Genomic DNA, 20,132 nt, shown 5'->3' on the forward strand with positions numbered 1-20,132 from the left:
ACAAGGTGTGAGAGTCAAAGAAGAAAGAACAGAAGTGTGAGGAGGCCGGGGCGGGGTCCCAGTGAGAAAGGAGGAAGGACCAGCACCTGCATCCATTGCTGCACAAACACTGAGATCAACTCCACATTAACCTCGAGTTACAGTGGCTGAAACTGAGCCTCGGGGAAATAGGGAAGTTTCCAAGCCCTAGCACTGCCTTTGCTGAGGATGGGACCTGCACCCCCCTAAATGCTGCTGCTGAGAACCTAGGGGGTGAGTGTCAACAGTCTCAGTGCTTCTTCTCAAAAGAGGGGACAGGTATGAGCCTGAGTGTCCCTCAGAGGCCTTGAACACTGAAAACAACTCTTCATCTCTCTTCTTCCCACAACTCTGTCACCTGAAAATGGCTCTTCTCTTTATATTCTGGATGTCATGAATGTTACGTCATCAGCCAGTTACCTAAGGCAGGTATGGCATTCCAAATGTCTTGTGCCAGCTCTTTTTCTCACTGCCTCCTGTTTTCTGCCCCAGCTCAGAAGCAGCCTCAGCACTCAAAGGGGACAGCAGCCTCCTGATGTTTGCTGCTTCTAGCCTTGTTTCCTATGAATCTCGATCCCATCCTGCTGCCAGGGCAACCCTGGGGCAGGTCTTACTGTGTCATGCTCCTGAAAACAGCCTTCCCCAGCCCCTTATTGATTTGAGGTGAAGTCCAAACTCCTAAATGTGATGAGCCCCGAGGCACTGCAGCAAGCACCGCCAACCTCCCCTGCATCTGTAGTCATCTCCCAACACATCACCCTGTGTTAGATGGGATTGATCACAAATCCTTTGAGGCTTGTCCAGAAGATCAGGGCCTGCCTCATAACTTGCTGTGACCCACACAAGGTGGCAGAGTGATGTTGCATAATTTACAAGCAAGGCCTAGCCTAGGAAGTGTTGTGGTCCCCACACTCACCCTCTTGAGTTGCTACCACTGGAAGAAGCCCGAGCCAGCTTCAGTCAGAAAACCATATGGTGAGAAAAGGCCTACCAGGAACCAGTGCCAACTGCCCGGTATGCAACTGGGGCCATCTTGGACCAACAAGCCATGGGTAAGCCACCAAATAACTGTACCTCTGTGAATTATTCCAAGCCAGACAAGCAGAAGACCCACCCTGCTGAGCCCAGACTAATTTTCTGACCCATGAACTGGGGGCAAATAAAGGTTGTGGTTTTGAGCCATTGTTTGAAGCAGTTTGGTAGGCAGTCACACACAGGTGTTACACCTCTGGGAATGGATTACCCAGCCACTCAGTTGCTTATTGGATGATGTTTTAGGCCATACAGGCAAATGTGCTATTTCCTTCACCTTGAGATGCCCTTTGCCCTCACTTCCATTGAGTTTCCTGCTGAATTCCTGGTCACTTTGTAGGCTTCATCCTGAATCTTCCTTCCCTATGTGTCACAGGGTATTCGCAGCCATTTGCTGACGTCTGCCTCTTTTTTACCAGTTGGGCAAGTTTCTTGCCTCTCTGAACTACCTTTTTCTCCTGTGTGAATGGGACCCATAATACCAGCCCTGTCCTGGTACTGGGAAAATTAAAGGAAAACACATGTGACTGTCTTTGAGGATCTGACCAAGTGGGTGTGCTCAATAAATGTTCCTTTGCCTTTTGTGGCTCTTTCCTGCCTGATCCCCACCCCTCCTACCCAGTGCCCTGGCCTGTGGACTCCTTCAAGGCTAAGAATGCCTATCTTTGGTCTCCTGTGCTAAGCACAGCCCTTAGCTCGGATGGATACTTGCATGTGTGCTGTGGACGTCATAAAACATGGTTGCTCATCCCAAAGGAGCCATCAGTTTAACTCCAAAAGCGAATGCTCAGCCTCTCAAAGTTTGCCTATTGTGTATCTGAGGTTTTTCTGCTAAACGCCTGTGGGCCTTCCTTGTTCTGGAATGCCATCATTCAGTTTTATACCTGGCAAGGCCATTATTTGGCTGCTTCTTTGTCACCTGGCTACTAAATGGCCCACCATTGTCTCCAGGGCTACACATTCCGCCCAAACAGGATTGAGGTCTCTGAATGATAGGTACAAATTTCATTTCAGTTGACTTTTGATTCTCATGACAGGCTTCTCAGCTTACTCAGATTTGATTGTAACAGACACGAAGTGTGTTCACATATGCAGCTTTTCTTTCATTATTTTGACATCATCATTCCCAAGGGTGAGATTACGCTGAAAAACAATAGCTATGAACTTCTGGAAGATTAAAAAGAAGTGTTGGGCTTGAACTGGAATAATTAAGCCCCCATCCTATAGTGGGGACCTTGTGCAAAGAAGGCCCAGAGGACATTTTCCGTGGAAATGGTTGGTAACGGTGCCTCTTGAATCTTTAAAGATAAAGGCACAGGGCTCACAGCTACTCTGTTGTACCACATTGGGCTTGTCACTCTTTTTCACATGTTAATCAGTTCTTTTGATTACAAAATTTGAAGTTTAATGCCTTCAGCATTGTTAGGAAAGATCGAGATGTCTCTAGTTAAACGTAGGTGACATGCAAACCATTGTTAATAGGTTGAACTTGACTTATTGAATTACTTAGTCCAGATTCTTTACCATGACTGCCCTCTGCCCCGGCTGTCTGTTTTCCATGTGTTTCCTGGACATTTTCTCCCCTGATCATCAGCAAGTTAGTTATTATGCAGGCGGCAATGATTAATCTATTTCAGTGAACCCTTGGTACTAGGTGAAGGTACAGAGGGCTTTTTAGCTCTTTTGTTTGCTTATTCTGAATGTTATTTTAGATCCTCACCCAACAAACTGAACCAAAGATTTCTATTAAATATGATACGTAAGAAACCTACAGACTCTGACAGGTAGCGAATTAGAATTGGTGGCTGGCTGGCTGCGGGCAGCATCAGTGCGGCTCCTTTGGAAAGATTTCCAGCGTTTTCCATCACTCGCTTAAGTCCACTCAAACTTCACTTAGCAAAGGGAGAATGAGACAGATTTCTGTAGAGTGGCATTATTATGCATATGTGGTAATGAGCCTAGGAGATTCTTACAATGCAGTAAGTGAGGGTGAGTTACACAGAAGGATGTAAAGATACACAGAAGTAAAAGTCGATGCCTGTAACTGTTTATCCGGATGCTTTTGTGACAAATACACATTCCGAATGTGAAAGTCAGGGTGAGCAGGTCGGGAGTGTGCCTGTGCATCCTGGGGGACTAGTTCGAAGGGAAATGCTTTTATCAGCTCTCCTTGGAAGCAAGGAGGGCCAGTGATCTGTAAGGGAGCCCATCCCTCCGGCCAGAGTTCAAGCCAGGATTGCCTCACTCCATGTAGAGATTTTATCTTCTGTAGCTCCTTAATGGCAAGACCAGTTCCTCTAAGTAAGTCTCAATTATTCTTTAAAAGCAACTGAGAAGTAAAATGATAAGGTCCTCAACATTCTGTCGTTACCTGGAGACATTCTGACATTACCTGGAGGTAATGAAAGGAGGGTGTCATTTGCCATTGCAGTACTAGAATATGACAGGGATTAAAAAACAAACAAACAAAAAAAGAGGTGGCCACAGCCCCATTGCAGCTATTTGCTTTTCTATAGGGATGAATTTTATGGCAGGGATAGTGAGTTAAGGACTGTGGATTTTGAACTTGTTCGTAAGTGATGTAATGCTCGTTACCCAACTTCTTGCTGGCCACTGAAGAAATCTTCCTTCAGATATAATGCAGAATAAACTATGAGAGAAGACAGCTGGCTGAGGCTCAGTGGTAGAGCCTGTGCTTAGCATGCTCAAGGTCCTGAGTTTGATCCCCACCACCGCCCCTGTCCAAAAATAGACAGGGACAGATTCACAGCTTGATTTATGCAAATAGACAGCAGAGAAAGTCTTTTGAATCTTACGAAAGGTTAATGATTCTGTGTTATTTTTCCCTGTGTGTTTTTGTCATCCCTGATAATTTCAGAATTTCAAGCAGGAGATGTGAATTTCACAAAAATGTGTGAATTCTACCTGTTTTTGCATTTCTTGGGGACCCCAAAACATCCCTTTGTATTTACAATTGAAGTTGTTGTTTACATTTAGCAACCTGGAATGTCAAAATGTTGCACAAATGCATTCGGCGGGTGAGTCTTCACTCTGGAACGTGTTCTTTGTACCGTCCAAGACTGGTGTTCCCGGTCTTCAGAGGGGAGAGTTACCTGTTTTGACCCTATGGCCCATGACAGCATTTACTGCCTCTGACTTCTCTGTGATATGATCCATGGGTTTCATTGTGACAATCTGCAGATGGGAAAACAGTTCCAGAAGCTAAATGTCACTTAGCTGGCCTTGTTGGGTGCTTGGTGACACAGCTAGGGAGGTGGACCAGAAGCAGGGCCTCAAGAAGGAAGTGACAAGAAGGGCAGTCCAGGCTGGCGCACCTGAGCAGAGATGCAGAAGTGAAATAATAACACTAAGAAACTCCGTGCCACTGGCTTCCCATGGGGTAGAGGGACAATAACAAGTGCATAAGCAGGCGGGACAAGTTCCAAAGGGCTGACATGGTGTGCTGAGGGAACTGGCCTTGATCTGAATGTCACAGGAATTATTTAAGATGTCAGAGCAATAAAACCACACTAAGATTCCACCTCACCCCTGTTAGAATAGCCATCATCAGCAACACCACCAACAACAGGTGTTGGCGAGGATGCGGGGAAAAAGGAACCCTCTTACACTGTTGGTGGGAATGTAGACTAGTACAACCACTCTGGAAAAAAATTTGGAGGCTACTTAAAAAGCTGGACATCGATCTACCATTTGATCCAGCAATACCACTCTTGGGGATATACCCAAAATACTGTTACTCCAGAGGCACCTGCACATCCATGTTTATTGCGGCACTATTCACAATAGCCAAGTTATGGAAACAGCCAAGATGCCCCACCACTGACGAATGGATTAAGAAAATGTGGTATCTATACACAATGGAATTTTATGCAGCCATGAAGAAGAACGAAATGTTATCATTCGCTGGTAAATGGATGGAATTGGAGAACATCATTCTGAGTGAGGTTAGCCTGGCTCAAAAAACCAAAAATCGTATGTTCTCCCTCATATGTGGACATTAAATCAAGGGCAAACACAACAAGGGGATTGGACTATGAGCACATGATAAAAGCGAGAGCACACAAGGGAGGGGTGAGGATAGGTAAGACACCTAAAAAACTAGCTAGCATTTGTTGCCCTTAATGCAGAGAAACTAAAGCAGATACCTTAAAGCAACTGAGGCCAATAGGAAAAGGGGACCAGGAACTAGAGAAAAGGTTAGATCAAAAAGAATTAACCTAGAAGGTAACACCCACGCACAGGAAATCAATGTGAGTCAATGCCCTGTATAGCTATCCTTATCTCAACCAGCAAAACCCCTTGTTCCTTCCTATTATTGCTTATACTCTCTCTACAACAAAATTAGAGATAAGGGCAAAATAGTTTCTGCTGGGTATTGAGGGGGGGAGCGGGAGGGGGTGGAGTGGGTGGTAAGGGAGGGGGTAGGGGCAGGGGGGAGAAATAAACCAAGCCTTGTATGCACATATGAATAATAAAAGAAAAATGAAAAAAAAAAAAAAAGATGTCAGAGCAAGAGTGTGGTGCAGTCTAACACAGGAAGGAGTACCATTTTATCCTTGTACCACATGGGGACTGTTCTCTCATTTGCTAGTTGGCATGGTCCAGCATTGTCTGAGAATAGCCTCATTAGGTTTTCTGAACCTCCAAAAATGATTGTTACTGTAGTCATTTTGCAGGACTATCTACATGAGTGACCTTTTGGGGTACAAGGAGAACATTCAGGAATGAATATTGTACACAACACACTTGCTGACTGCTTGGCCCTCTTCTGCCTGTGTCCTTAGCCTGAGCCCTACTGGCCTCCCTGTTGTTCCTAGAATGGACTAGCGTACTTTAGCACTTAGTGTTCTTTTAGCTGGAACATTCTCCCTGAGGACATCTGCACAGCTTGCTCCCTCGTTCCCAAGGTCACTATCGTCCCCAGTCGGCTGGGCCTTCCCTGGCCTCCCACAGAACATCTGTTCCTGAAGTGTCTTATCCCTACCAGACACTCCCTCTCATATTGATCTAGTCGCTTTCCTTCTGTGTCCCCACTGGAAGGAATGCTCTGGGAGAGCAGGGACTTTGTTTTTGTCCACAGCTGTGGATACAGTACCTTGTATCCTGGGGCTGAGCCCATGCGTGGTATGCAACTAAGCAAGGAATGAATGGTTCCCAGCTTTGGCTCCTTCTGTGTTTTGTCGTTTACAAATGCTTCATTTTTTTAGTGTGCATCTCGAAAGTCAAGCCTAAAAACAATGGGCAGCAGAGTCACCATTTCCATCCTGAGTTTGGGTATATCTTCATGATAAATGATGTCTTCAGTTACAAACACAAATCACGTGCTCTTACCTGCCAGTCTCACCGATGACTTCTTTCCTCCCATAGATTGGAGCTCAGTGGTGTGACCAGGTCCTTCTAGGCAACATGGTAGACGCAGAAAGCTTGATTTGTCCCCTCTCCCCCCTCGAGGCTGATGACCTGGACAGCCCATTATCTGCGGAATTCCTACAAGAAATGGGAAACATCCAGGAGATTTCCCAGTCCATCGGCGAGGACAGTTCTGGAAGCTTTACGTTCACAGACTACCAGTATTTGGGAAGTGGGCCCGGCTCAGATGGCTCTGTTATCACCGGTAAGCACTGTTTCCTGGAAAACTCTATTAAAAGTGTTTTCTTGCCTGGTCGCTGGTGACTCATGCCTGTAATCCTAGCTACTCAGGAGGCAGAAATCAGGAGGATGGAGGTTTGAAGCCAGTCCGAGCAAATAGTTCATGAGACCCTATCTTGAAAAACCCTTCACAAAAATAGGGCTGGTGGAGTAGCTCAAGGCGCAGGCCCTGAGTTCAAACCCCAGTACCAGAAAAAAAAAAAAAAAAAAAAGTCTTTTCTTCAGAGAAAATAAGAAGTCACACTTTAAAAAAAAAAATCTGATGTGTGTACACACATGCACTCATCTGAGATACTATCACAAGCGAAGTAGACTGTAGCCATTGCCCCAAAAGTTTATGTGTGCTCCTTTGTGAATCCTTCTCCATCTCGTCCATGTCTCCCTCCTCCCATGTAACCTCGGATCTGTTCTCTCACTATAGGTTAGTTTGCATTTCTAGAATTTTATTTAAATGGAATCATTTCTATTTCGATTTCTTTCTCTCTTTTCTTCTTTTCTTCCTTTTTTCTTCCTTTTTTTTTCCTTTTTTTGAACTTAGGGCTTCACACTTGCTAGGCAGGTACTCTATTCTTTGAGACACATATCCAATCCCGAGATTTTTTTTTGAGGGGGGCAGGGCCGGGGATTGAACCCAACACCTCACAGGTCACCGCCCCAGGTAGGCAAGGGCTTTACCTCTTGAGCAATTCCCTCAGCCCTAGTCTGGCTCCTTTCACTTAACAGAATCACTCTGTGATGCACAAGCGTGGTGGCGTGTGTCAGCACTGCATTCTTGGTCATCCATCACTGGATATGCCACTGTTGGTTTGCACACTCGCCTGACTGAACACTTGACTTGTTCCCAGCTTGGGGCTGTCACACACACAGATGCTGTGAACATTCGCGCCCGAGTCGCTGTATGGACATCTGCAAACACCTAGGGATAATGGTCGGGATGTAGGGTACATGTTTGAACAACTTGTAAAGAAATTGCCAAAATCCCTTCTAAAACACTATACCAGTTTATGTCCTCACCACAGTGAATGAGGGTCCACGGCGTGAGATATGGCCAGCCAGTTTAGCCATTCTCCCAGGTGCATCATGGCGTCTCCTTGTGGCACTTCCAGTTTGATTTCTCTGACGACTAGTGGCACTGAGTGTCTTTTCGTGTGCTTAGGTCTTCTTTGTTGAGGTTTCTGTTCGAATCATTTGCCACTTTTCCCTTGAGTTCTTTGTTTTCGTACTGTTGACTGTTAGGAATTTCATACGTACTCCAGATGCAAGCGCTTTGGCAACTTTGCCCCTCCACAGACCCTCACTCTGTCTGTGGCTCACCTTTCCTTTCCACTGTCTTTCAAAACTCAGTTCTGAATTTCAGTGAAGTCCAATGTATGAATGTCTTTTCTTTCATGTGTCGTAATGAAGAGAGTTCTACCTGACTCAAGGTCACATCTTCTAGAAGTCTTAGGTTTTACATGTAAGTCTAAGATCCATTGATTTAATTTGCATGTGGATCAAAATTTTTCTCCTTTTTTTTTTCATTTGCAGTTGTTTTGGCACCATTTATGAAAATATCTTCTGTCTCCACTGAACTGCCTTTGTCAAAAATCAATGGACCATACATCGTAGGTCTTTTTTCTAGGGTTTTTATCCAGCACCATCCTCTGTGTTTGCCTTTGTTCACCAATGTCACTGTGTCCTGCTTACTATGCTTTTATAAGAAGCCTGAGTTGGGCGCTAGTGGCTCACGCCTATAATACTACCTACTTAGGAAGCTGAGAATGGAAGGATCATGGTTCAAGTCCAGTCCAGGCAAATAATTCATGAGACCCTATCTCTAAAATAACCAGAGCAAAAATGGACTGAGCTGTGGCTCAAGTGATAGAGTGCCTGCTTTGCAATCATGAAGCCCTGAGTTCAAATCCCAGTCCCACCCTCACCCTCCCAAAAAAAGCCTGAAGAAACCCTGAGAAAGTTCTCCAACTGTATTCTTCTTGTTCTTCAAAGATCTTTGGGGCATACTGTCCATATGCATTTTAGAATCAGCTTATCAGTTTGTACCACAAAAAACCTGCTAAGGCTTTGATTAGGATTGTACTGAGTCTAGTCAATTTGAGAACCCTCAGCATCTTCCCAATATTGAGTCTTCTTGTCTGGGGCCATGTTTATTTTTCCACTTAGCCAGGTCTTCTTCAGCTTCTCCTCGGCATATTTTACAGTTTCTAGTGCATAGGTTTTCATATTTTGTGTCAGATTTATCTCTAAGTATTTCCTGTTTTCAGTGGAATTATAAATGGTATTTTTTCACACTTTAATTTCTCATTGTTGCTACAGATATAGAAATACAATTGATTTTTAGCTATTGATTCAGTATACCCTTGCTAAAGTCACTCATTAATCCCAGTAAATTTTTATGGCTTCTTTGAGATTTCCAAGTAGATAATCATGTTACCTGCTATAAAAGGCAGTTTATTTCTTCTTTTCAAGCTGGATATCTTTTACTTCTTTTTCTTCCACTATAATGTTAAGTAGAAGTGAAACATCTTGTTCGTTCTGGAGCTGAGGGGGAAGCACTCATCCTTTACCATGAAGAATGCAGTTCCTCTTAGGTGTGCTTTAGCAGGGGAAGGAAGTTCCTTTCTGGTCCTAGCTCACTGTGAGTTTTTAATCAGGAATTGATGTTGGATGTGAGGAAATACTTTTTACGCATCTAGTATGATCAAATGGTTTATCATTTTTGGTTTGTTGTTATGGTAAATTACATTTCTTACAATTCCCATGAAAAATCATACTTGGTCATAATCCACGAGCCTCTTTATGTATTAGTGGATTTAACTTACTAAAATTGTGTTAAGTGTTTTTGCATCCATATGTCTGAGGGATATTGGTGTTAGTTTTCTTTCTTGGTAATATCTCTGTCTGGGTTTAGCCTCAGAAACAGTATTGCTTTGTGAAACGAACTGTTCCTTCCTCTTGTTTTCTGGAAGTATTTCTGTAGAATTGATATTTGTTCTTCCTTAAATGCTTGATAGATTTCACAGGTGAAGCCATCTGGGTCTGGAGGTTTCTTTAACTACATGTTCAATTTCCTTAATAGATAGAGGGCTGTTCAGTTTCTGCCTTTTGAATGAATGTTGATAATTTGCCTTTCAAGGAATGCATTCATCTATGTCATTGAATTTATTGGCACAAAGTTATTCATAGTGTCCCCTTAGTATCCTTCCAATAGCTATAGAATTTATTATGATAGCACCTTTCTGCTATTTATAATTTGATATTTTGATATAATATCTGATATTTAAAATTGTCTTCTCCCTGTCTCTCTTCATTCACCTGACTGGATGCTCCTGAATTTTATTGCTCTTGTCAAAGAACTAAAAGTTGGCGTCTTTCTTTGTGTTCTCTATGTCACGGATTCCCAGTGCATTCTTTGTAATTTCCTTTTTGATGTTTTATTGAGTCTAATTTCTGCTCTTTCTGCTCTTAAATTATCATAGACTTGAGATTTTCCCTTTTTTCTAACATAAACTTCCATCTAATTACTCCTTTAGTGCCATGACACACATTTTAATGCTTACATTTCCATTCAGTTCAGAATACTTCATAACTTCCCTTCTGATTTTCACTTGAACCCGTAGGTTAAAGTTATTGTCTGACTTTCCAAGTATTTGAGGATTTCCAGGATATATTTACATTATTGAGTTCTAATGTAGTTCCCTTGAGGTCAGAGGGCATAGTCTGTATGGTGTAGATGCTTTTGGTGGTGTTAAGAGCTGGCTTAGGGTCAGGAGCACAGTCTGGCTTGGTAAATGCTCCAGTCTGGGGAGGATGTTGGTTCTGCAGGTGTTGGGTGGCATGCTTGGCAAATGTCAGTGAGCTCAAGTTGGTAATTGGCATTGCCCAACCTTCCATATCCTTCCTGGTTTTCCATCAGCTTGCTCCATCAGCCATTGAGAATGGACTGTTGACATCTCCCATCAGATTTGTAGATTTGTCTATTTCTCCTTTCAGTTCCACCAGTCTTTGAAACTCTGTTCTTAGGTCATAGACATTCAGAATTATTTCATCCTCAGCTGGGCACTGGCAGCTAGCTCATGCCTATAATCCTAGCTACTCAGGAGGCAGAGATCAGAAGGATAGTGGTTCGAAGCCAGCCCAGGCAAATAATTTACAAGATTCTATCTCAAAAAAAAAATCATTACAAAAAGGGCTTGCGGAGTGGCTCAAAGTGTAGGCCCTGAGTTCAAACCCCAGTACCACAAAAAAAAAAAAAAGAAGAATTATTTCATCCTCATGATGAATTGACCCCTTTATTAAAATGAAATAACATGTTTTATCCCGAGTATATTTCTTTTGTCTGAACACTGCTTTGTCTGATACTAATGTATCCACTGCAGCTTTCTTCTGACTATTGTTAACATGGTATACATTTCCCTGTTTTTCTTTTAACTTCTTTGTATCTTTATATGATGATTGAACTTAAATTTACTATTTTGAAATTTGTTCTTTTGGGGTCTATCTATACTTTGTCCTCATTTCCCTCTTTTTCTGCCTTCTTTTGTATTAACTGAGTATTGTTAAAAATTCAATTATATCTTCTTGGTTGGCTCACTATTCACAACTCCTTGTATTACTGAAGTGTTGCTGTAGTTTATAGTATACGTCTTTAGCTTAATCACAGTTGCCTTAAGTGATATAATGCTATTTTACAGATATTGTAAGAACTTATAACAGCTTACTTCCATTTCTCATCAACAGCAGCCAGGGTTCCCTTTTCCCTACCTCCTCATCAGCACCTATTACCTTTAGTCTTTTTTATATATCTGACAGCTCTTAAATTTTTCTTCATCACTGGATCTAAACCATTTGATTATGATACGCCTTGGTCTTGTTTTCTTCACACTTCTTGGGCTTTGCTGAGCCTCTGGGATCCGTGGATTTATTGTTGGCATTTCCGCAGGCACGTTTCTTTCCTCTCTGTTCATTTGTTGGGGTCTCCAATTGTATGTACATTGGGTCACATGAAGAGGTGCCACAATTCACTAATGCTGAGTTCTTTTTTTTTTTTTCAGTCTTTCTCTGGGTGTTTCATTTTGCATAATTTCTATTGCCAACTTCAAGTTTACTGACGTTTACTTCTGCAGTGCCTAAACCATCTAGTGTGTTTTCCTTGTCAGATATTGTGGTTTTCATTAGTAAAAAGCATGATTCAGTTATTTCCTTACCCTCACCTCTATCTAACACGTTCTGTCTTTCATCTAGCTTTTTTGAGCGCTTGGAATATGGTAAGATTAACTTTTTAAAATATGAATTCTATTATCTGTGTCATTTCTGGGTCCTTTTCAGTTCATTGATTTTTCTTAGCATATCTTTTTGTGTCTTATAATTTTTTTATTGTATGCCACATACTCTGTACTCTGTTGGATGAAAGATTTTTGGATTCTTATAACTATTCCTGACCATTGTTCTGGCGTACAGTTAAGTCACTTGGAAAACATTTGATTTGATCCTTTCAGGTCTTGTTTTCTAAGCTTGTGTTAAATGGGACCAGAGAGTCTATCTTAGAGGCAGTCCTGCCTCCCTGCTGAAGCAAAACCCTTTGAGAGCTGTATCTGAAGCCCCACAAGTTCTAAGAGCGTCCACTGTGAGAGGTGAGAACAGGACTATATTCAGTCTCTCACAGTCCCAGCTGTTATTCTCCCCTGATTGTTTCGGTTGCTACTGGAGTGGCTTTTCTTCTAAGCTCTCTCAACTGACAGAGTAATGACGTGCATGTGTACACACTAGCACACATATGCCATGACTCTTTCCATATGCAACCATCTGTATCTCTGTTAAGCTACACATGGGTTCCTGCTGGTGCCACTGACTAAACCATTGCCATATATGGGTCATTTGAGCCTGCTCCTCTTGCACATCTGTAACCTCGCACTTCAGCGGTGAGCAACCTAGCTCCCACCCTGCCACCCACCATCCACTTACCTAATTGCTCATTGTCAGTTTACACGCACAGTGGCATCGGAATCAGTAGCCCATGCTCCTGTGGAAACAGCGCTACGTTACCAGCCAGAGCACAGTGCTCTCCACAGACCCTCTGCCCTCAGTGTTACAGATGCCACTCACCACCAAGGTCACTTAGGTCGACACCCCCCCCCCCTTCAGCAAGGTTGTCTCACACAACTGCGATAGTTAGAAGTTTTGTCACATTCTGCATTCCGTCCTGGGGTCCTCCAACCTCCTAAATTATTTTTGTTTTATTTGCACACATTAAGATCAGTTCTAAGCTGTGGGGTTTGACATACCTAGTGCCATGCGTCCCCATTTCACTTTCCTATGAATAATTTCACCATCTCAAGAGCCCCTGTGTGGCACCTGGTCAACCCCACCTCCTCCGCCAGCCTCCACAGCAGGCATTGCTTTGCCATTGCGGTGTGTTGCTGCTTCTAGAATGCCATGTACCTGGAGTAGTTCAGGATGTGATCTTCCTACAGTGGCTTCTTTTGCACTACAGTATGCATTGAAGATGCGTCTGTGTCTTTCCTGGCTCATTTCTTTATCCGCTGAGTAATGTTCCACTGTCAGGATGGCCCAGTTTGTTTACCCATTCACCTACGGAAGGCTGTCTCTTTTGCTTCCAAGGTTGGCCAGTTAAGAATAAAGCTACTCAGCATGGTGGTACACAGCTATAATCCCAGCCCTTGGGGAGGCTGAGGCAGGAGGGTAATGAGTTCAAGGCCAGTCTGGACTAGTTAGCAAGACCCTGTCTTAAAAATAACAACAGTAACAATAAACAAAACTACAATAAGCGTTCACATACAGGTTTTGTGTAGACAAGTTTCAGATCAGTTGGGCAAGGACCTAGATGTGCAGTCACTGTCATATCACGAAGCTGTTTTGCTTTGTAAGAAACTGTCAAACTGCCCTCCTAAGTGGCTAGCCCATTCTGCAACCCTACCAGCTACAAAGGAGAGTGCCGGTCACTGCACGTCCTCTCCAGTGACCATTGTTACTGTTGTTTGTCCTTTGTTGTTGTTGCTTGGGTTTTTTTGTTTTGTTCTGGTACTGGGGTTTGAACTCATGGCCTCACACTTATAGGCAGGCACACTACCGCTTGGGCCACCATCCCCCATGGCCCTTTTGCTGTAGGTATTTTTCAGATAGGGTCTTGCATTTATGCATGGGCCAGCCTGGGCCTGGGTCCTCCTATCTCCGCTTCCTGTGTAGCTGGGACAGCAATACCTGCTGCTGTCAGGCTTTAAATTTCCTTCATTCAGTCTGATCGGTATGTGGGGATGGTCACTGTTTCCACTCACGGTTCCCTAATGACAAGTGACATAGAGTATCTTTTCCTGTACTTGCTGCCATCTGTCTTCTTTGGTGAGGTGTTTATTCGGATCTTATGCTCATTTTTAATTGAGTTGTTTGTTTTATTATTGCTGAATGTTAAGGCTTCTTTGTATATTTTGGATGTAAGACTTTTATCGATGGGGTTTGCAAATACTTTCTCTCATTCTGTGGTTTTTCCTTTCATTTTCTTAACAGAAATTTTTAATTTTTATGAATTACAACTTTTTTCTTCTCATAGATAATGCTTTGGGTGTTGCCCACATGAGTTTTTCGTTGTTGTTTTGAGACAGGGTCTCACAGTAGCCCCGGCTGGCCCTATACTCACAATACTCCTGCCTCAGCCTCCCAGGTGCTGGGATTACAGGCTTGTTTCACCACACCCAGTCTGCATGAATTTTTATACTGTGATCTGGTGCCGCTTACTGAGTTAACAATTGTAGAACTGGAAGGAAGCAAGCAAACAAAACAGTGAGTTCTCCTTAGGGCATGTGGAACATGGGAGGCTCAGGGACCTCCAGGTGGAGGTCCTGTGAGGCAGCCACTGTGCAGAGCCCTGGCCCAGGGCACAGGTCAGCGGGTATGAACAGGAGTGTGTGAGCTGGGGATCCCAGCACCATGGTAGTTGTGGACACAGAACAAGGTAGCTGTGGCCAGGGACCAGGAGACTCAGGTGCCCTGCCTGTGGGCTGTACCACATCACAAAATCCGCTGGTAAATTGTCTTCTAGAAGACCGGATTCCAGCGAGGTGGTGACACCTTTTCCTCTTCTGCTCTTAGACACCCTCTCTCCAGCTTCCAGTCCCTCCCCGGTCACCTGCCCTGCGGTTCCCGGCAGCACGGATGAATCCCCTGGTGGAACTCTAAACATCGAGTGTCGGATCTGTGGGGACAAGGCCTCAGGCTACCATTACGGAGTCCACGCGTGTGAGGGCTGCAAGGTACAGTGGCCCTGGCGGAGGAAGAGGGTGGCCTGCACACAGCTGCATGACTGCTGTGATCTTGCACACAAGTGGCTGTTGTCACTGAGAGATCTGCTGAAAGGCACAGAGAACTGACCTGAAGGGACAGCATGACTTCTCTCTTCAGAGTCTGAGACAGATGGCTCTGCTGTACTTTGCAAATCACTCAGAGAAGTGTGTCCTTCAAAAGAAAGTCAGCCACCTTAAAAATGTGAACACAGGGTAGAGAGCTTTTGCCCACTTATCCTTCCACCCCCATGGAGCCCTGCTAGTGTGGAGGTGTCCAGGTACTGGCCAAGATCAGAGACGCCTGGTCTCTTGCTGAGGGTCTCACAGTGCCTGGCTCAGGAGCACCAGCTCCCAGGGCTCCTGACCCCCACCCCAAGCCACCTGCATCCTTTTGTAGCTCACCCAAGCCCCAAGACAGAAGTGACCAGGGCCAGGTATATGTGACCAGGACTATGAGGCCCTGTGGCTCAGCAGCTGGCCCTTCCAGAAGTGTCCTGCCCTGCAAGTCTCCCTGAAGCATCCCAGCCTTTCAGGGTAACACGTGCCTTCTCAAGTTTGACACACAAAACCTGGACGATAGAGACATCTGAATGTTCAGCAGCCGAAGTCCCCCGTCATTGTGCCTGCTGGAAGCGTTCGCTGGCTCTTGGGGAATGTCACAGACCTTCCTTTACCTGCATTCTTAAAACACGGGCGTACTGCCCCTGACCGGGACTGGCCTTGGAGGCCTGTCTATCAGGAGAATGGGCCACAGAGTCAGGGCATGGTGGTCCCAGGCAGTCAGAGCTCTCTTCCCACCCTTCCTCCTGCCCTCCCACTTTACAAACCTAGAGAAGGAACGGAGGGAAGACATCAGCCTTTCCTCCATTCCCAAGAAATGCCAGCCCCTCCCATCAGCCAGTGGAGTCCACCACGTCAGGCGTGTAGAAAGAATGCCTTAGAGGCAAAGAGGAGAAAAGGACCCAAAGCCAAAATAAACTCCTTCCCAAGTTTTCTAACCACATCCCTGCCTCGACCCCCACAAAAAAAAAAGTCGCCGTAAAGCAGCCTTTGCATTAGGCCCGATTTGACTACTTTTGTTTAGTTTCAGCTTTTTTATAGACCCACTAAGAAGATTGTCCTCTTTCTGGGTAAAGTTTAAATGATTTTATAAAGCAAGAAAATTGTTTACAAATAGTTGGCCTCCTTTTATTATAATTTGTTTTCTTTTAAGGAGCTAATACTCTTTTAGAAAAATTCCTAGAAAATTCTTTGTCACAAATCTGGATACCTCGCAAGGGACGGAAGTTACTTCAGTATACATGAAGTGCTGAGTCAAACTATCGCTGTGTCTTCCCTAGTCAGATGTGGACTTTTTGAAATCACTTTGAATTTTGCCTCATTTTTTTGTTTTTGTCAATACAGGGGTTTGAACTCAGGGCCTCATGATTGCTATGCAGGTGCTCTACCACTTGAGCCACACCCCCAGCCCATTTTTGCTTTAGTGATTTTTCTGATAGGGTCTTGCATTTTTGCCTGGGGTTGCACCATGATCCTCCTACCTATGCCTCCTATATAACTGGGATTGTAGGCGTGTACCACCATGCCAGCTTATTTGTTGAGATGGAGTCTCACTAACAGTTTTGCCTCAGCTGACCTGGAACCATGATCCACCACCGACTAGCTGATATTACAGGTGTGGGCCCATGTGTAGCTTGTTCTTCATTTTAAGTGCACTGGAATTTAAAGTTTACCATTTTCCACAGTTATATGAGGCTTGTTAGAAGAACTGTCTCTGTAAACGTAGTTCGTCTGAAAAGAAAACGAATGAGCAACAAGAAAGGCAAACGTGGGAGTGCGGTGGTTTACTGGTGGTCCTTCTTTCACAAACTGTGCTCATCTCACAGGGCTTTTTCCGGAGAACCATTCGGCTCAAGCTGGTGTATGACAAGTGTGACCGCGGTTGCAAGATCCAGAAGAAGAACCGGAACAAGTGCCAACACTGCCGCTTCCACAAGTGCCTTTCTGTCGGCATGTCACACAACGGTAGGTAAGGCTGCCCAGCACAGTGTCCTAGCGTGGTCCTCAGTTTGCTTCCTTGTGCAGCCGGAATGGACTGCATTCTAAATGGGTCTGCAGCAGCGTGTAACACAGAGATCATTTTGTAATCAGAAAAGCCCAAGGAAACGAATGTCTCACCAAGTCCGGGCTCAGCAGAGCAATTTAAAACAATTTATTCATAAGGGCTGCATCTCTGCCTGCTGGGGAAAAAAAGGTAATGAATATACCAGCTCTTCTAAAGTTTACTAACTTCCCCTTCATCTAAAGGTCATTGACTGCCGGGTGACAGTAGCAGTCGTACTGATGAGTAGTGCTGTCAGCTTTTATTTTCACATAGATATGTATATATATGTATATACATGTGTATGTATATATAGGTGGTAACGGGGTTAGAACTCACAACCTTGCACTTGCTGGTCAGGAACTCTACCACTTGAGCCTTCCTCCAGCCCTATGTTAACCTTTTTAAAAGGTTAGGATTTATGGCATCTGAGTTTTGCTTTCCTCTCTCCCTGGCAGAAAGGTGGATCATAATGAGCAGCGGATTTTAACTTCCGACTGGATTTCCATCCGTAGCTCAGTTCCTAGTGTGACATTTGCACCCCACCCTTCATCATCGCCACCGTCCGTGCCACTCCTCCTGCCTTGCTCATCTCTGTTTCCCATTCTCCCATCCCCCCCACCCCAGCAATTCGTTTTGGGCGAATGCCAAGGTCTGAGAAGGCAAAGCTGAAAGCAGAAATTCTTACCTGTGAACACGACATAGCGGACTCTGAAAGTGCCGATCTCAAGTCTCTCGCCAAGAGGATTTACGAAGCCTACTTGAAGAACTTCAACATGAACAAGGTCAAGGCCCGGGTCATCCTCGCGGGGAAGACCAGCAATAATCCAGTAGGTGCTCTCGCTGTCTTTGGGTAGGGTCTGCAGTGCTCCATGGGCCTCTGTCTACTGGAGTCACAGAGAATGGGCGAGGATGCTGCTCGATTTGGGGAAAATAAAATTCATCCCAAAGGCAAACCCGGGACCACGTGGGGTCGTGCAGATGTTTCACACTGACTCTCTAAGACGTAGCTTAAGAGCAGCTGTGGTGTTCCTCTCGGGCTTGCCTTGCAGCTCCTGGCAACCAGGTTATTGCAGGGCTCGTGTAATAGGTGCTGCAGAAATAACCTAGTTAATGGCTTGCCAGGTACCAGCCGGTGCATTATTAAACATCGCTATTTTAAGCCAGGAGCTGGTGGCTCACACCTGTAATCCTAGCCACTTACTTGGAAGGCTGAGATGGGAGGATCACAGTTCAAGGCCGACCTGAGCAAATAGTTCCTGAGACTCCATCTCCAAAATAACCAAAACAAAATGGACTGGAGGTGTGGCTCAACCAGTAGAGCGCCCGCTTTGCAAGCGTGGAGCCCTGAATTCAAATCCCAGTGCCACCAAAATAAATAAATAAATATCCCTATTTCTAGGTCAGAAAATGAAACCTTTCACTTCACATGTTCTTGCATTCTGACCCCTAGAACAACTCTCCCTTTATACCTACCCCCTTCACCCAACACCTGCCTTCTCCTCCAGCGAGAAGGCAGTGGTGTCTCACACCATGGGAAGGGTCCTTTGTGTACAGAAAGATTATCATCTTTTTGATAGTTCTAGACCTTTTCAGATGGCCCCTGTGGCCCCTCCTCCTTCACCAGCTGCCTGGCTTATGTCCACTGCCCACAGGGACCTGTGTCCATTGCAGAAGGGGTATAAGAGTCAGCTTCAAAGAAGGGTTGGCCCTAAGTTGGTGCATAAAGATATTTTGCCTTTTTCCTGTGAGGATGGTACGCCAGGTTTAATTTGCCCTAATGAATAACTTGGAGCATTCCTTATTAGGAATTACAAGCTAGACTCTTTAGTCACAGGCAAATAAAGGATTTCACAAGCTGCTTACTTTCATGAACAAACTAAACCCCTCTTTTACTGAGTCTTTTAGTTCTTCCATGAATTCTGTAATTAAATAGGTCAACACATTTTAGAAGCTTTCAGCAAATACCACACTAGGTATCCCCAGAGGCTCAGGTCAAGTAGAGCTCTTCTAGATCCCAGGGTCAAGGTGAAGCCAGCCTTTTCACTTTGCATGTCTGACTTGGAAATAACTAGCCCAAATTAGAGAACCCCAAACTTCCATTTGAGATCTTGTGTTTCTTCCTTGAACTTTAAGTTTTTAGAACACATTGAAAGGCCATCTTGACTTTTCACACTGTTCTTTGGTTAATTCGCTTCCCATGGTTTTCTCTGCATGTGTCCACTGTCCACAGAGCTCTTAGAAGGAGCCTGCTGCCCTTGGCCAGAGTTGAGGAAATCAGGAGTCTCACACAAGGAAAGGAACAGTAGATGGATGGTCTAGGGTTGGGAGTCACTAAGTAGAAAGTCAGAATGAGTATGTGCTCCTGCCCACACACTGCCACACTAGGGCACTCCAGGAACCAGTTCAGAAACAGTGTCCAGACATGGACCAAGTTGCTACATCTGACCACATGGTTAGTTCCAGGCCAGGGTCCCCTCCCACTCATGTCCTGTATGTTGGAGGCCCAGTCTGTCCCCCTTCCTGCCTGGCCTACTGGCCAGCTTCCCAGAGCTCATCGCTTTCCAATGTGAGGCCCATGTCTGCTCTTCTATCTGTGTCCAGCTTGAGAAAGACCCAACTGGCAGGGTGCCCACCAGCAGGCTGCACTGCCCAAGCGTCTCTGTAGATGTTGATCTTGTTGCTGCAATGGGCAAGGGAAGGCCATAGTTTGTGTGTCCTACATGATTTAGAAAGCAATCCCACCTGTTCGGGAGACCAGGCATTTGGCTTGGCCTATGCCTGGTGGCCCAGTCCTCAGTGACTATTTGTCAGGTTCTAGCCTGGAACGACCCAGCACCCCAGCTGGGCCCCAGAGCATCAGAAAGCATAGCAGCCTCAACACCTGCAGTTGGCCTCTTTTCTGATTGGGGGTGGGGGGAAAAACCCAGAATGTGTCTAGACCAGTCAACTTGTGTACAGGGAGTGATGGGAACTCATGCATCAGTGTAAGGAGGCCTCGTCACCTTCCTGCAGGG

The 20,132-nt window shown here is 44.9% G+C and overlaps 1 protein-coding gene across 2 annotated transcripts in view; it reads left to right on the forward strand.

Moving 5' to 3' along the window:
* The window catches only part of Ppara (peroxisome proliferator activated receptor alpha), a 57,726-nt gene that overhangs the window by 27,955 nt on the left and 9,639 nt on the right, over nucleotides 1-20,132 (forward strand). For both annotated transcript variants that reach the window (XM_020184593.2, XM_074084695.1), the window contains exons 3-6: nucleotides 6,439-6,685; nucleotides 14,824-14,984; nucleotides 16,901-17,039; nucleotides 17,743-17,945. In XM_020184593.2, coding sequence (XP_020040182.2) covers nucleotides 6,478-6,685; nucleotides 14,824-14,984; nucleotides 16,901-17,039; nucleotides 17,743-17,945 — 711 coding nt within the window. In that variant the 5' untranslated portion in view covers nucleotides 6,439-6,477. The remainder of the gene's footprint in view (nucleotides 1-6,438; nucleotides 6,686-14,823; nucleotides 14,985-16,900; nucleotides 17,040-17,742; nucleotides 17,946-20,132) is intronic.

This window comes from Castor canadensis, chromosome 8 (genome assembly GCF_047511655.1).
Source record: "Castor canadensis chromosome 8, mCasCan1.hap1v2, whole genome shotgun sequence".
Taxonomy (NCBI): Eukaryota; Metazoa; Chordata; class Mammalia; order Rodentia; family Castoridae; genus Castor; species Castor canadensis.